The sequence below is a fragment of the Callionymus lyra genome, chromosome 1 (genome assembly GCF_982586985.1).
Source record: "Callionymus lyra chromosome 1, fCalLyr1.hap1.1, whole genome shotgun sequence".
Taxonomy (NCBI): Eukaryota; Metazoa; Chordata; class Actinopteri; order Syngnathiformes; family Callionymidae; genus Callionymus; species Callionymus lyra.
Genome location: NC_141818.1, coordinates 2,114,487 through 2,130,262, shown reverse-complemented (window position 1 = coordinate 2,130,262; position 15,776 = coordinate 2,114,487). Strand labels below are relative to the sequence as shown.

Here is a 15,776-nt window from a genome sequence, read left to right as displayed (position 1 = left end):
GCACAATAACCGAGCGTGCTGGGAAATGTAGTTCTTGATCCAACTAACATAGGCGCCGTCTAACACGAGAAAACACTTCTTTTTTTAAAATATATTCAAATTTTGTTTTGTTTACTCACAGAATAAACAATATAATAATAGTTACCAAATCTGATTAATCGTTACCACTTTGAGGTCAAAATTGAAGCTCGAGTTACCGGAAGTACTCGGAGTCACGTGGTGCAGAGTTGCAGCAGAGGTGAGTGTTTATTAACTAAATAAACGCGGTTCAAAGGTCGCAGGAGTGGATCTGGTCAGAGTAAGATATGACTCGAGACTAGAACCTGCAGCGAGACTCAGGTAAGGATGGAGATCATCTCGAGATGCGTTCACGGACTTCTGCTCGTCAACGATCTAGACTCAAGATTTAAGTGAATATTAAGTTAACAAATGTTTTCTTAACTAGACTAACCTCCAGTAAATGTGTGACGCTCATGCGTAACTAGTTGCGTCAGGCTGTGGTTAATGTTCACATGTTTAAGTTCAAGTTCAAGTTTGTACATTTGTTTCTACGGGGGCCCGGGTGGCCAAAACAAACTATGGAACAAATTGATAAATAGGACAATTTCGTACTTAATTAAATGTATTTTATTATTATTTTTAAAATTAACTTATTTATTTGATTATATGCCACTGTTTAATGTATGTATATGTTTTTGAATTGTATCAATTGTATCATCTATATTTATTTTAGTATTTTATTTGTTTACGAGCCGGAATATAAATGTTTTCTTATTCTGAAAATTGAAAACAAAATAAGAAGTTAAGTTAATAAAAAGTTGTATTTACTTAAGTATTAACGTGGTTTAATTGTGTCTCCGCTCAGATGCGACGCCTCCATCGCTGCCTTCATCTCTGCAGGACTCTTCTCTCTCACCCACGGTCAGTGAACGCACCACAGCGCAGACACCTCTCTGGCGCCGCCATGCGTCTGGTCCAGTTCCACAGGCCTGCAGAAGAGGGGCGGGTCCAGGTCGGGGTGGAGCAGCAGGACGGTCTCGGGGTCGTCGACCTGCAGGCCTTCGACCCGTCGCTGCCTTCAACCATGAAGGAGCTGCTGGCGCTCGGAGACGCTGGTCTGGAGGCAGTTCAGAGGTGACAGTGATGGAGAGATGTCACTCAAAACCATCATCATCATCATTATCATCATCATTATCATCATCATCATCATCATCATCTTTATCTTTATCTTGATCTTCTTCATCTTCATCATCTTCATCTTTATCTTCATCATCATCGTCATTATCGTCATCATCTTCATCATCTTTATCCTCATCATCTTGATCTTGATCTTTATCTTCATCATCTTTATCTTCGACATCATCATCATCGTCTTCATCTTCATCTTTATCTTCATCATCATCATCATCATCATCATCATCATCATCATCATCATCATTATTGTCTTTATCATCATCATCATCATTGTTTTATTTATCTTCATCATCTTTATCCTTATCATCATCATCATCGTTTTCTTTATCACCATCGTTGTCTTCTTCATCTTCATCATCATCATCTTTATCTTCATCATCTTCCTCATCATCGTTTGTCTTCATCATCATCATCATCTTCCTCATCGTCGTTTGTCTTCATCTTCATCATCATCATCTTTATCTTCATCATCTTCCTCATCATCGTTTGTCTTCATCTTCATCATCATCATCTTTATCTTCATCATCATCTTCCTCATCATCGTTTGTCTTCATCTTCATCATCATCTTTATCATCATCATCTTTATCATCATCTTTATCTTCATCATCATCATCTTCATCCTCATAATTTTCTTCATCATCATCACGTTCATCTTCGTCATCATCATCGTCATCATCATCTTCATCTTCATTTTCATGATTATCTTCATCATCATCGTTGTCTTCATCATCATCTTCATCTTCTTGGTCTTCATGATTATCATCATCACGTTAATCTTCGTCATCATCATCACCATCATCATCATCATCTTCGTCTTCATGATTATCTTCATCATCTTTATCTTCATCATCATCGTTGTCTTCATCATCATCTTCATTATCGTCATCATCTTCATCATCATCGTTGTCTTCATCATCATCTTCATTATCGTCATCATCTTCATCACCATTCTTTTCATCCTCATCATCATCATCTTCCTCTTCCTCCCTCAGAGCTCTCTCCTCTGGTCGTTGTTCACTGAAACGCTCCGAGGTGCGTCTCCTGGCCCCTGTGACGGCCCCTGACAAGGTGGTGTGTGTGGGCATGAACTACCGCGACCACTGTCTGGAGCAGAACGCTCCCATCCCCACGGAGCCCATCATCTTCAGCAAGTTCTCCAGCGCCATCACCGGGCCGTACGACGACATCGCGCTGCCCTCAGAGAGCGAGGTCAGAGCCAGGATTAAACTTTTGTTTCTCATTATTATATATATCATATCTAATATATCTATCTGATGAAACTGTGTTTAACATGGTCATCGTTAAACAACATGTAAGAATTTAAACCCAGTTACACTCATGAAATAAAGTCAATAATCCAGTAATTATTATTATAATATTTAATTTCAGATTTAAATCTTTCAAAACTTCAATAAGCACTGAGAAGTACTTATTGAAGTGACTGTTAGGGCCTCAAGCGCCTCAAAACGAGATTGGAGAAATAAAAATAACTTAAAAATTGGAAAATGAAAGCGAAATATAGAATATAAAATTACATTATATAACAAAAGTTGTAATTTCATTGTATTTATGTATTTAAATACCCTCAATAACATGTGTTATGGATAAAAAATGCAAAAAGATTAAGTTCAATTGTAAAATTAAATTGTTTTTTTATTGTGTAATAATTGATATATATGTTAATAAAAGAGGAGGAAAACTATCTTTAACAAGCTGTGTGTAGAGTTTAACTAGTAGTATGTCATTTAATAAATAATTAGGCGAACTGTACATAATTGTATTTACAGATTTACTGCAAACTCACGAGGGCCACATGTGGCCCCTGGTGTAGAAAAACAAATCATCAAATGGTTATAAAGAGACTTACACTTGTAATATCTATTATTTTAGTCTTAGTTATTTGTTCAATTTACACCTAAATGTTTAACAAATTATATAATATGATCAACAGAAAACTTTTTTTATATTACAATTTATAAAAATCTTAGATTAATGATAGATTAATGATTAATCTAATAAATCAAATATAAATAAACTAAGTGACAATATCATTAAATACCATTAAATAGATAATAGATAGTACAAAATAAATTATATTGATTAAATAATACACATGCACACAAATAAAAAGTTGATCACGAATTTCAATTCAAACGTTTTATTTTTCTTTCTTCGCGCCTTTTTCATCTTATTGACAAGTTCTTCTCTCAGCCACAAGATGGCGACAAACATCCAGGTCTGGAACTCAAGGAGCGCTTGTGCTGTAAATAAAGTGGCACGATGACGTCACAGCGAGGAACTTTATTGATTCGTTCACGTGCAGCGTTTGAATGTTTGTCAAGTTTGTGTCAACAATGAAGGAATCGTTGATTAAAGTTTTTTTATCGACATCTAACTCCTCACTCGTCTCACCTGCAGGAGGTGGACTGGGAGGTGGAGCTGGCGTTCGTGATTGGCCGAGGAGGGAAGAACATCCAGGTGAGGCTGGTCATGTGACGCAGGTGTCGTCTGCTGACTCTCTCTCTCTCCAGGAGGAGGACGCGCTCGCCCACGTGGCCGGCTTCACCGTCGCCAACGACGTCAGTGCGAGGGACTGGCAGATGAAGCGCAACGGGAAGCAGTGGCTTCTGGGAAAAACCTTCGACACGTTCTGTCCACTGGGTCCGGCGCTGGTGACCAGAGACTCGGTCGCAGGTGAGAATTAACATGAGGTTGTTGGTTCAATTCCTCACTTACATGTGGTCGATATTTACTATAAAAACATGACGATAAATATAAATATTTAAGGAAAACACATGTTACAGAAAGTACATTAAATTGATTTATATGATTGTGTTCTTTTAAAGGCTCTAAGGTGTTTAGATTTGAATGAATTAAAATATATAATTATATTTATGTGTATGTGGAAAAAAAAGTAAAGAGAAAATAAATAAAAATAATTGTCAATATCTTAATAAATAACTATTTATATGAAAAGTTTGTAATTAACGTTTGATAAATATTTATAGATGATCATTTATAGAATAAGTAAATTAGTTTTACTATTTAAATATAAATAGTGTGTAGTTTTAGAAATAAAACGCCAAAATAAATATGTCGAAAATAAGTAAATAAGAGTTAATAATTATTGTTGAACTAATTGTTTATTTTAATTTTTTTTACATTATTGTCAATATTTAAATAACATGTTTTTGTGAAATATGAAACCTAAGACACAAATACATTATTAATAGTATCTGCTGGATGATTTAGATAATTTAGAATAAATGTATATGAAAAAATTAGTAAAATACTTTTATATATTATAATATATATAATATATTATGGGGATGAAATAAAGTAAATACAGTAAATAAATTGTGTTTTGGTTATTTGTTCATTTGTTTTAGATTTAATTAATTGTCAATGTGTAAATAAATAAATATTTGTACAATTAATGTATGTGAAATATTAAACTTTAAATTAAAAAAAAAGAAGTATTATATGGTAGGAAAATTATTTTAATATAAATAAAAAATATACAGGAGAATAAATTATATTAAAAAGTGACAATAAATGTTTATAATACAGTAAATACACTTCTTTTAGTTGTTTATTTAAAGTTGAACGTTTTATTATCAATATGTAAATAAATAGATAAATATGTTAAATGAAATATACAACAAAAAATATTTTTGCATGATGACTTTTAAAAAAAATATGGTAGAATAAATGACTAAAAAGACATAATAGTATTTAAGATAAAACACGGAAGTAAAAGTAGAAGTTATTGTTTTACAAAATTAATAAAAGAAACGCTTTTATTATTCAAAGGACTCAGTGGTTGACACAATAATCGCTACTCAACACTGACACCTGCTGGATTGCTAGCGTCACTGCAGGGTTATTCCAGATCTCTGAGGACTTCAGGTTCTTCTCACAGATCCTCACAGTTTGGAGATTCGTTGTCTGGTCAACGGGGAGACGGTTCAGAGCAGCAGCACCGAGCAGATGATCTTCAAGGTCCCGGCTCTGGTGTCCTGGGTGTCCAGGTGAGTCCCTGGTGTCCTGGGTGTCCAGGTGAGTCCCTGGTGTCCTGGGTGTCCAGGTGAGTCCCTGGAGAGACCAGAGACTGTAGTCGATGAAGAGGTTCTTTTACATGAAACTGTTGCGCTACGATATGGACGCAGAGAAGAACTGAACTCATGGAGATCTTTTCTCTGAGGAACCTGATGATCAGAGAAAATCTTTAGACTTCCATGTTAGACAAAAGTAGGATTTTGACTCTCCACTTACTTTAGACCCCCAGACACTTTTTCAGATGATTTAAATACAGCAGTGAGACTCTTGTAGTCGATCATATAAACACGTGTCACAATATATAGTGATATTGTAGTAACAAGTATATACCTGTATGTGTAGTATTGTCGAGTACTTGACTCCGGTGTTGTGATACAGTAGTAACAAGTATAGAAGTGTAGTATCATCCAGTACTTGACTCTGGTGTTGTGATTCCTGTAGTAACAAGTATATATGTGTAGTATTGTCCAGTACTTGACTCTGGTGTTGTGATAGTGTAGTAACAAGTATACATGTGTAGTATTGTCCAGTACTTGACTCTGGTGTTGTGATAGTGTAGTAACAAGGATATATGTGTAGTATTGTCCAGTACTTGACTCTGGTGTTGTGATAGTGTAGTAACAAGTATATATGTGTAGTATTGTCGAGTACTTGACTCTGGTGTTGTGATAGTGTAGTAACAAGTATATATTTTTAGTATTGTCCAGTACTTGACTCTGGTGTTGTGATAGTGTAGTAACAAGTATACATGTGTAGTATTGTCCAGTACTTGACTCTGGTGTTGTGATAGTGTAGTAACAAGGATATATGTGTAGTATTGTCCAGTACTTGACTCTGGTGTTGTGATAGTGTAGTAACAAGTATATATGTGTAGTATTGTCGAGTACTTGACTCTGGTGTTGTGATAGTGTAGTAACAAGTATATATGTGTAGTATTGTCCAGTACTTGACTCTGGTGTTGTGATAGTGTAGTAACAAGTATACATGTGTAGTATTGTCCAGTACTTGACTCTGGTGTTGTGATAGTGTAGTAACAAGTATATATGTGTAGTATTGTCCAGTACTTGACTCTGGTGTTGTGATAGTGTAGTAACAAGTATATAAGTGTAGTATTGTCCAGTACTTGACTCTGGTGTTGTGATTCCTGTAGTAACAAGGATATAAGTGTAGTATTGTCCAGTACTTGACTCTGGTGTTGTGATAGTGTGGTAACAAGTATATATGTGTAGTATTGTCCAGTACTTGACTCTGGTGTTGTGATTCCTGTAGTAACAAGTATTTATGTGTAGTATTGTCCAGTACTTGACTCTGGTGTTGTGATAGTGTAGTAACAAGTATATATGTGTAGTATTGCCGAGTACTTGACTCTGGTGTTGTGATACTGTAGTAACAAGTATATATGTGTAGTATTGTCGAGTACTTGACTCTGGTGTTGTGATAGTGTAGTAACAAGGATATACTTTCATTTGTTTCAAACCAAAATATGTCCAAATATCAGCTTTAAAAGCTGCTGGAGTCACTGTATCCTCTCGTCCTCAGTCATCGCCGGGATCTAAGGGGATTTCATTGTTTATTTAGCTGCAGAGAACGTAAGGTCTGCTGCCATCTAGAGGCTGGAAGTTTTATTTAAACAAAAAAATAAACAAAAGCGGTAAATGTTTGCATGTTAATTTAAAATGTAAAAATAAAATGTAATTATTTACAACACAAAAGTGTGTAATATTAAAGTCAAACCTCACACATGTCTTATGAAAACATGAGGTCGTGTTGAAGTCAAACTGACCATTAAAGGGTTAAAACTTCAATTCCATGTTGGACATTAATCCACAATAGACGCTCTGAGCTAGACCCCCCTCCGACCCTCCGACCCCCCACAACCTAATCCACCAGAGACGCCCTCAGAACCTCTTTGGATGAGTCAGACCCGCAGTGATGGTTCCGATCCACTCGTCATGGCTTCACATCTTCCACTCGTCTCAGGTTCGTGACGCTCAGCCCGGGGGACGTGTTCCTGACGGGGACCCCGCCCGGCGTGGGCGTGTTCAGGAACCCGCCCGTCTTCCTCAAGGTGACCCCTGGTTCTGGACGGACTCCTGGGTTCTGACCCGTGTGTTGCTTTCAGAGAGGAGACGTGGTGGAGTGTCAGATCCAGCAGATCGGATCCATCGTCAACAAGGTCGTGTGACGAAGAATGAATGTTCCTGGACTGTGGGAGGAAACCAGAGTTCACTTCCTGTTGACCTCATGTTGACCTGGAAGTAACATATGGTTCTGCTGTGAAGTGAGGAAGTTGATTTTGTTCCTGGAAAGTTTCTACTGAAGAAACACAATGAAATATAGTCGGAATAAATGTTTAACATTCCAGATAAAACTGAGTTTTGTTCCGTTACTGAAATGAAAAAAAAAAGATGTTTCAAAACCAGATAAGAGAGAAAAAAAACAAAGTTTTAAAAAAAAAACTTATACAAAGAATGATTTCAAAATAAAGTTCACAAAGAGCAGGAGTCGACCTTCAGTGTTTGGACGATGGATGACGTTCAGAAGGTCGATGTCAACACTAGACTAGGGTGTGTTTGTAGGAATCTGGTTACATGTATGACACAATGAAGTAAAGTGAAGTAATATGTGAAAGTATATATGTGTAGTATTATCGAGTACTTGACTCTGGTGTTGTAGTATTTACAGACCACATGACTCTTGACGAAGTCGTAACTGCTTTCATTTGTTTTCAAACCAAAATATGTCCAAACATCAGCTTTAAAAGCTGCTGGAGTCACTGTATCCTCTCGTCCTCAGTCAACGCCAGGATTTCTTTGTTCCTTTCGCTGCAGAGAACATAACGTACTTGGAAGTTAAATTGCAAAAGAAAAAATAATGAACACTGTCAATATTTGCGTGTTAATTGCTAATAAATAAAATAAAACACACTTAATCAGAACATAACCCATTGAATGACTATAGTAAAAATAAAATGTGATTTTAAGCTAAAGCTCAAATACTGGATAAAGTTCTGTTGAATATGGATCCAGTATCTTAATAAAAAAGAAAAAGAAATCACGATAATTAAGTAACAATATTTTCTTACACCCCTACATTATAGTAGTCAAACTGTCGGGAGCTACTGGAGTCGACTGTATCCTCTCGTCCTCAGTCATCGCCGGGATCCTGTGGGATTTTGAATGTTTAGCTGCGAAGGACGTAATGACTGCTGCCACCTAGCGGTAGGGAGGTTTAATTGCAACACAAAAAAGGACAAAGGCTTGAGTATCGCATGGTCATAAAAATAAATATATATATATATATTTTTTACACTAACTTTATTGAAATAACGACCATAGGAGAACTTTGATGGAAGTAAAAATGCGATTTGAAACAAACAAAAATAAAACCAATACAGTTCTGTTAAATGTATAAACTGTAATATTGTATTGACCTGTATTGACACAACAGGGTCACAGAAAACAGCGTTTGTTTAGTCCCATCTCATTGGTCTAGCCAACCTCCAATGGGCTTCTTCCTTTGTCATAAGCTCCGCCCATTGTGTTGGAGAACAAACGGATGTGAAGCGACTGATCACAGATCTGTCGACGCTCAGGACTGAGGGAACGTTGTTTGTAAAAGTGATGAACGTCTGAAAAAATACTCTTTAGTTTGTACTTTAATCACTGAACCATCTTAACGTCGATCAAATAAAGCCTCTGGATCAACGTCACGTCTGTCAATCACAACGAAGCGAAACGAAGAAGCTTCCATGTGACCGGCAGCGACAATAACGACGCGAGGTGACAGTAATCATATTTGGGAGGCGACAGATGAGACCAGGAGCGTGAGGTTAATAAAAGCTAAAAGGGAAACTGAGGATTAACCTCAGCAGCAGCTTCACTGTGACGCTCATCACTCTGAGTGACGGAGACACGGAGATGATTCTGGACGTGAAGCTGTGACGACGAATGTTTCTGAAGCTCCTCTGGAGATGTTCTGCAGATGGAAGATGTTTTCAAATCTAATTTGTGCTCCACGACCTTGACTGTCCTGAGATCAGCTCCGACACCAGATCGATAAAGTTTCATTTCGTGGATTAAGAACGAGTTTGTTTGTGTTCAGGGCAGATGTTTGAGACTGGATTATATTTCCAGGAATAATCCGCCTTTTAAAAGTACTGATGCTTATAGACGATACATTTGACCTTCAAACTGATTTATGTCTTTAAAATAACCATCTGGACTTTTTATATACTTTTCTTGATTGTTGACATTCGGGAAATAACCTGGTGATACAATAATATCGTGATACAGGGTCAACGATACGATGTATCGCGATACTTTGGGAACAGTATTCTCCGAGTACTTGACTCTGGTGTTGTAGTATTAAGGTAAGGTAAGGTAAGGTAAAACTTTATTGATCCCTCAGGAGGTCTCCTTTGGGAAATTGTTTGTTAAAATATTTATAGACCACATGACTCTTGACAAAGTCTTAACTGCTTTCATTTGTTTTTAAACCAAAATATGGAGTCGACTGTATCCTCTCGTCCTCAGTCATCGCTGGGACTTCAATGTTCGTTTAGCAGCGCGAGACAGAGCGACTGCATGTGTCGATGTCACTGAAATAAAATGGTACTTTATCAATACAGTATAGTGGAGAAGAATATTGTGATATTTTCTTACAAGAGTCTCGTGACATGAAGTGTTTGTGTAGATGTGTAGTGTGTAGTGTGTAGTAGGACTCGACACATTTCCTAAAGGTTGTTCTTGAGCGAGAATCAAACACTTCTAGCTTAAATTAAATCACTTTCTAACTCAATCAGGGCAGCCACAAACAATTATTCTGAATATCGATTACTCATCGATTATTTATCTATTTAGAATAATCTAAAAATACAATATTATATTATACTGCGAAATGTTCTTCTTTAAAATCCAACACATCAACATCATTTATTCCAGTTGTTAAATGTCTAAAGTAGAAACAAAGTGAAACAAATAACAATATTGTTTTAATAGCTTTGAGTGAAAAAACAAGGAACTGAATCAAAGAAAGCTGAAACATATATTATTATAAAACTGGGCTTTCAATATGTTCAATACAAAGTAGAAAAAACTAAACTTCCTGGTCTCAAAATAGTGCTGAAGACACTAAAGGTGTCCGTCAAGTGAGGTGGTGTTTATAGTGCTTTTATTGTGAAGTACTGCCGTACCAGACAGGAAGCAGCTCGCAATAAAACAAAATAGATTCCAGAGATGATGGTGAGTGTAGCGGCTAACAAGCTAAGTGACGAACTCTTACTCACGTTATTGTAAATACTGTGATTTTAACAGACAGATAAAACTTGTTAAAAAAATTTGCAACTTTATGTTGGTCGATTCTTCGTCTCACCACCTCTCAGTGAACTCAGCAGACAAATGAATTTTCTGGAAGAATTATTTTCCGAAACGAATGTTTTCAAAACAAATACACGTACACATTGTACATAAAATAGTTTCATTTGTAGTACATCCTCAGTATTATAATGTATGAGAGGCCACTCTCAGCCCCTGTCAATCATTCTCCTCACACCGTAATGACTCTAATAAAAGGGAAAGACTTACTTTTTTGCTGCTTTTCTAGATGAAATAAAACTTTCCATCAAGAGGCGACAAATGATAAAGTTTTACCTTACCTTACCTTAATTTAAATGACTCTTGACGTCAGCGTGAAATGTTTGACGACAGATGGAAGTGTCAGCGACTTCAAGTCGAGACTCACAACAACAACAACACAACTTTAATCTCATCCAAACGCGTTTATCCATCTGTCCACACGGGGGCGGTAAAGCGTCGGATCAGTTACGAGGCACCACTTTAATAAGAACTGGATCACGTTCAGTCCTGGGATCGATTTGAATTTGCAGCTCAGTGTCAGGAGGTCAGAGAGACTCACACACACACACACACACACACACACACACACACACACACACACACACACACACACACACACACACACACACACACACACACACACACGCACACACACACGCACACCTGAGATGACGAGAGTTTAAAGAGAGGCCATCACGATATATTCCCAGAACCCTTGTTATAAAGTCGGGTCAGTTTAATGGTGAAACGTTCAGAACCGAGACTCGACGTTGAACCTGAAGGAAACAAAAGCTGGACCTGAACTTAGAACCCATGACCCGCGAACATCCTTCTGTCCCGTGGATCGACGCTAACGTCGTTCGGAGGAAACTTAAAATCAACGTCTCGTCAAAATAAAAGTTTGTAGCCCTCGAAGTCTCACCTCGAGCCTCTATAAACCTGGTCGGTCCACGACAGGAACCGGGTCGCGGGTCTCATTGAAAAAAAGAACATTAATTGTACAGGTACTGGGACACGAAGCTCCGCAGTTTCTGCCGGTTCTGGGTCGACTGGAAGTCCGGAGCGACACAGAGGGAGGGACCGTTCAGCTGCAGGACCTGAGGAGAGAGTCAGGGTCAGTGGGTCAGGTCTTCAGGGGGCGGAGCAGAGGAGGCGTCGCTGAGGACGAGAGGAGACACCAGCTGGTCGGGGGGGGGGCGAGTGTTTATGTGTTTATGTGTGAGTCAGCAGAGCGTCAGGAGGTTCTGGATGTCTTTTTTTGTCTGTGATCCTGAAGCTTCTCTCAAGTTTCTCTCAAGTTTCTCTGAAGTTTCTCTGACGTAACTGAAGACATGACTAGAACACGCAGTTATTTATATGAGTCACTTTATCTTGGTGAGGTTTAGCTTCGATAATATTAATTTTCAATCTTCAAAATAAAAAGCATTTTTCGGTGCCATTTACTCTTGGCATTAAAAATAATGCTATACTATGAAACCTTGATAAATAATACTACAAGGCTACACAGACTCATACTTCAAATCTCTGGCAAGTAACCCTACATACGAACATGAAACCTCACAGAGTAATACCATGAAGATAAAAAGAGCAATACTACGATACATTGCAGTTATATTATTAAGCCTCCTGGAGTAATACTATGAAGCCTTGAGGATTAATACTACCAAGCATGGCCTGGAAATACTACAAAGCCTTGCAGAGTAATATATGAAGCCTCACAAAGTAATACTATGAAGTCTGGCAGAGTAATACTAGGCAGCGTGGAGTAATACTGACATTTCTTACAAAGTATTACTACGAAGGGTTGCGGAGCGATACCACAAAGCCTTGTGGAGTAATACTACAATGTCTCACAGAGAAATACAACGAAACCTCGCAGAGTTATACTTGAAAGCCTGACAAAGTAATACTATGAAGTCTAGCTAATAGTGATAGTAATACTAGGCAGCCTCACAGAGTAATATAACAATGTCTGACAGATGAATACAACAAAACCTTGCGGAGTAATACTAGGAAGCCTGACGAAGTAATAATAAATGTCTCACAGATTAATACTGCGATGCCTCACAGATTAATATTACGATCCTTGCAGAGTAATACTACAAAACCTTGCGTAGTAATACCAAGAAGCCTCATGGAGAAATACTAAGAAGCCTTGCTGAGTAATACTAAAAATGCCTTGCTGAGTAATACTACAACCCATTGCTGACTAATACTATGATGCCATGCGGCGTAACACTAAGAAGCCTTGCATAGCAATTATTAGAACCCTTGCGGAGTAATACTACGATGCCTTAGGGAGTAATACTACGACGCCTTGTTGAGTAATACTATGAAGCCTTGAGGAGTAATACTATTAAGCCACACGAAGTAACACAACAATACCTTGCAAACTAATACTACGATGCCTCGCTAAACTCTAAATATATGAAGAAACTGCTATGCTAGCAAGTATAAAGTACATGTCCTTCACGTTACATTACCGTTAAAAAAAGGGTCATTTCAAGTATAGTTTCTAAACTATTGTGTATTAGTTTAAACTTGAGGGATAAAACTGTATCAAGTAAAGTAAAGTACTACTATGTCACCAGCTAGAATGTGATGCTAATGGTGTTAGCGACGATGAAACTACACAACAGTTAAAAACATCCAGTGGCTCTGAAATGAAGCGTCAACAGGGAAGAAGATGAAAACAAGTCCAGTGACGTCTTCCTAACACTAGACCTTTATCCTGGAACATCACGTCGTTTCCAGCGATTCCTCCGAGGAGCAGATTCTCACGGCAGATAAAAAAACACCACAATCACGTCAGAGCAGCAGCTTTGAAACTCATGACTCGGCAGGAAAACCTTTACCTCTCGGTGATTTGTTCTGGTCTCTTGAGCAAGGTCAGCGATAGCCCCGGAGTCGTGCCCGTGTGACGACAAAAGCCCTTTCATTCAAACATGTCCTTATCTGAGCGAGTGCTTTATCCAGAGGTGGAAGAAAAGGCAGGGAAACGAAAACAAAGTCTCACAACAAAACCTTTTCAGCGACTGCAGGATTTCCCCCCGAGGTCAGTCACTTCACGTATTTACTCAGCGAGGTCTGAGGCAACGAGGCTTCGCTTCCTGACGAGGGCGACCCTCGTCGTGGGACACGAACCCACAACAACACACTGTTGAACACACTTGTAAACTTCATTTATTGAGTTCATGTTTTCATTCTTCGTTACTGTTTCATTGTTGCTCAGATCTGACCATGGATCAGTTTCTTCAGAACTTGTTTGAGTGACTTACACAAGTTTAAATACAGGTATGTGTGTGTGAGAGTGTGTGTGTGTGTGTGTGTGTGTCTTTGTGAACATGTGTGCCTGTGTCTCTTAGTGTGTCTGTGCACCTGTGTCTGTGTGAACATGAACATGTGTGCGATGTGTGTGCACCTGTGAGTGTGTGTGTGCGACTGTGTCTGTGTGAACATGTGTGCGACTGTGTGTGAACATGTGTGTGTGTGTGTGACTGTGTGTGTGAACATGAACATGTGTGGGACTGTGTGTGCACCTGCGTTTGTGTGTGTGTCTGTATAAACATGTGTTTGTGCGACTGTGTCTGTGTGAACATGAACATGTGTGTGAAAGTGTGTGCACCTGTGTTTGTGTGTGTGTCTGTGTGTTTGTGCGACTGTGTCTGTGTGAACATGTGTGCGACTGTGTGTGCACCTGTGTTTGTGTGTGTGTGTCTGTGTGAACAGGTGTGTGTGTGTGCGACTGTGTCTGTGTGAACATGTGTGTGACTATGTGTGTACCTGTGTTTGTGTGTGTGTCTGTGTGTGTGTGTGTCTGTGCAACTGTGTCAGTGTGAACATTAACATGTGTGTGATTGTGTGTATGAGTGTGTGTCTGTGCTCCTGTGTCTTTGTGACTGTGTGTGTCTTTGTTAATGAGTGTGTGTCTGTGCTCCTGTGTCTTTGTGACTGTGTGTGTCTTTGTTAATGAGTGTGTGTCTGTGCTCCTGTGTCTTTGTGACTGTGTGTGTCTTTGTTAATGAGTGTGTGACTGTGCTCCTGTGTCTTTGTGAACATGTGTGCGACTGTGTGTGTGCCTGTGTTTGTGTCTGTGCAACTGTGTCTGTGTGAACATGAACATGTGTGTGACTGTGTGTGTGTCTGTGTGTGTGTCTGTGCGTGTGTCTGTGTGAACATGAACATGTGTGTGTGTGTGTGTCTGCGCTCCTGTATCTTAGTCCAGTGTTTGGTTGACTCTGTCTGAGCTTCACCTTCTGATTTTTCCCGATTTTGTTTCACCTTTTTGGACTTTTGGACTTCATTATTTTTTCAAAAGATTGACCTTGAACGGTCATGCTTGGGTTCTCCTACCGTCCCTGAACACAGCATTAGTTCACCTGTAAAAAGCTGCTCAAAAATAATTGGACTGTGTGGTAATACCAGTTAGTACCAACAACAAGTATTTATTTTCAATATTCATTTTTTTATTTGTTATTTAGTTCCTTAACAGGAAGTGTTTCTTTCTGGTTTACATCCAAGTTAACTTATGTTTTAGGTTAGGTTTGGTTAGGTTGGTAGAACTTCATTGAAATTGAAACTGATTAATATGTACAATATAAACATTTGACTGAATATTTTCATTATAAAACTTAGTTATTCGTTAATTATAGGAAATCAACTGCAGTTTTCTTTCACGTCACTATTGATGTCGACGGCGCTGTATCGATAAAATAAACTAAACTAAAAACACATCTTGTTTTTAAAATCACATTTTATTTCTCACCATTTCATTTTATGGTTAACAGATCAATACAGTGAGATAATATTTAAACTTTTTTTTCTTCTCTTAAATAACGTTCAAATATTTGTAATTTTTGTGTTGCAATTAAACGCCCGGCCACTAGATGGCGGCTCTCACTATGCCCTCCGCGGATAAATGAACTGTGACAGATCCCAGCGATGACTGAGGTCGAGAGGATACAGTTCAGTCCCTTAAACGTCGAGACTTTCAGGATTGACGAAGCGCGGTGACAAACCTCCACGTTTGACCAATCACGGCAGAGTGGGTGTGGTTATGAGAAACGAGATTTAATCTCCAGCACACAAGTGGCTGCTTCTTTCAGAGCGACTTGAGTGGAGATGTAAGGTTTTCTATGATTCCTGGTTAGATTTATATTCCTTGT

At 38.4% G+C, this 15,776-nt stretch overlaps 2 protein-coding genes across 4 annotated transcripts in view; one reads left to right on the top strand and one right to left on the bottom strand.

Annotated features, from left to right (window-relative positions):
- Positions 1-108: 108 nt before the first annotated feature.
- On the top strand, positions 109-7,625 carry fahd2a (fumarylacetoacetate hydrolase domain containing 2A). Of its 3 annotated transcripts, none has more exons than XM_087787528.1 (8): positions 109-238; positions 866-1,134; positions 2,188-2,404; positions 3,614-3,673; positions 3,727-3,889; positions 5,118-5,226; positions 7,235-7,322; positions 7,377-7,625. In XM_087787528.1, the coding sequence occupies exons 2-8, from the start codon at positions 866-868 to the stop codon at positions 7,437-7,439; spliced, it is 969 nt and encodes a 322-aa protein (XP_087643654.1). In that variant the 5' UTR covers positions 109-238; the 3' UTR covers positions 7,440-7,625. The 3 variants fall into 3 exon arrangements, with proteins under 3 accessions (XP_087643654.1, XP_087643645.1, XP_087643662.1); XM_087787519.1 differs by having other exon boundaries at positions 226-339; XM_087787536.1 differs by lacking the exon at positions 109-238 and having other exon boundaries at positions 901-1,134.
- Positions 7,626-11,113: 3,488 nt separating this feature from the next.
- The window catches only part of gpat2 (glycerol-3-phosphate acyltransferase 2, mitochondrial), a 144,429-nt gene continuing 139,766 nt past the window's right edge, over positions 11,114-15,776 (bottom strand). Inside the window, exon 24 of the mRNA XM_087787725.1 lies at positions 11,114-11,708. Within this exon, the coding sequence (XP_087643851.1) occupies positions 11,604-11,708 (105 nt within the window). The 3' untranslated portion in view covers positions 11,114-11,603. The remainder of the gene's footprint in view (positions 11,709-15,776) is intronic.